General features: G+C 41.8%; 1 protein-coding gene across 1 annotated transcript in view; it reads left to right on the top strand.

Moving 5' to 3' along the window:
• Nucleotides 1-7: 7 nt before the first annotated feature.
• LOC105461477 overlaps nucleotides 8-673 on the top strand; it is a 1,521-nt gene continuing 855 nt past the window's right edge. The window contains exon 1 of the mRNA XM_011707972.1: nucleotides 8-669. Within this exon, the coding sequence (XP_011706274.1) occupies nucleotides 181-669 (489 nt within the window). The 5' untranslated portion in view covers nucleotides 8-180. The remainder of the gene's footprint in view (nucleotides 670-673) is intronic.

Here is a 673-nt window from a genome sequence, read left to right as displayed (position 1 = left end):
GCGCAGAATGTTTGGAGGCGTTTTAATATTTCGACTCTCGGTGATTATAGCGATTTGTATTTAAAGACTGATGTGCTTCTTCTCGCGGATGTTTTTGAGAATTTTCGTAACACGTGTATAAATAGTTATGGACTTGACCCCGCGCATTATTATACGTTACCGGGATATACTTGGGATGCCATGCTAAAATTCACGGGCGTTCGATTCGAGTTACTCACTGATATTGATATGGTACTATTTGTGGAACGTGGGATACGCGGTGGTTTGAGTCAGTGTTCCAATAGGTATGCGAAAGCTAATAATAAATATATTTCATCGTACGATCCGTCGATACCGTCTTCATATCTAATGTACTTCGACATAAATAATCTTTATGGTTGGGCAATGAGTGAACCGTTACCGTACGCGAGTTTTGCATGGGTCAAGAACATCGATTGTCTCGACGCGATATTATCTGTACCATCAAAATCAAATCTTGGCTACATTGTGGAGGTCGATCTTGAGTATTCGCCCGATTTACACGATATTCACGCGGATCTTCCGTTTTGTGCGACGCGAAGTAGACCGCCGGGAAAACGAAGTGAAAAACTTCTCGCCACACTTTATAATAAGGAACGTTATGTGACGCATTATCTCAATTTGCAGCAATGTGTGCGTCATGGTTTGCGTGTAA

The sequence above is a fragment of the Wasmannia auropunctata genome, unplaced genomic scaffold, assembly GCF_000956235.1.
Source record: "Wasmannia auropunctata unplaced genomic scaffold, wasmannia.A_1.0 LD336101.1, whole genome shotgun sequence".
Classification (NCBI taxonomy): Eukaryota; Metazoa; Arthropoda; class Insecta; order Hymenoptera; family Formicidae; genus Wasmannia; species Wasmannia auropunctata.
The sequence above is the reverse complement of the archived record's forward strand: the minus strand, read 5'-3'. Positions and strand labels throughout refer to the sequence as shown.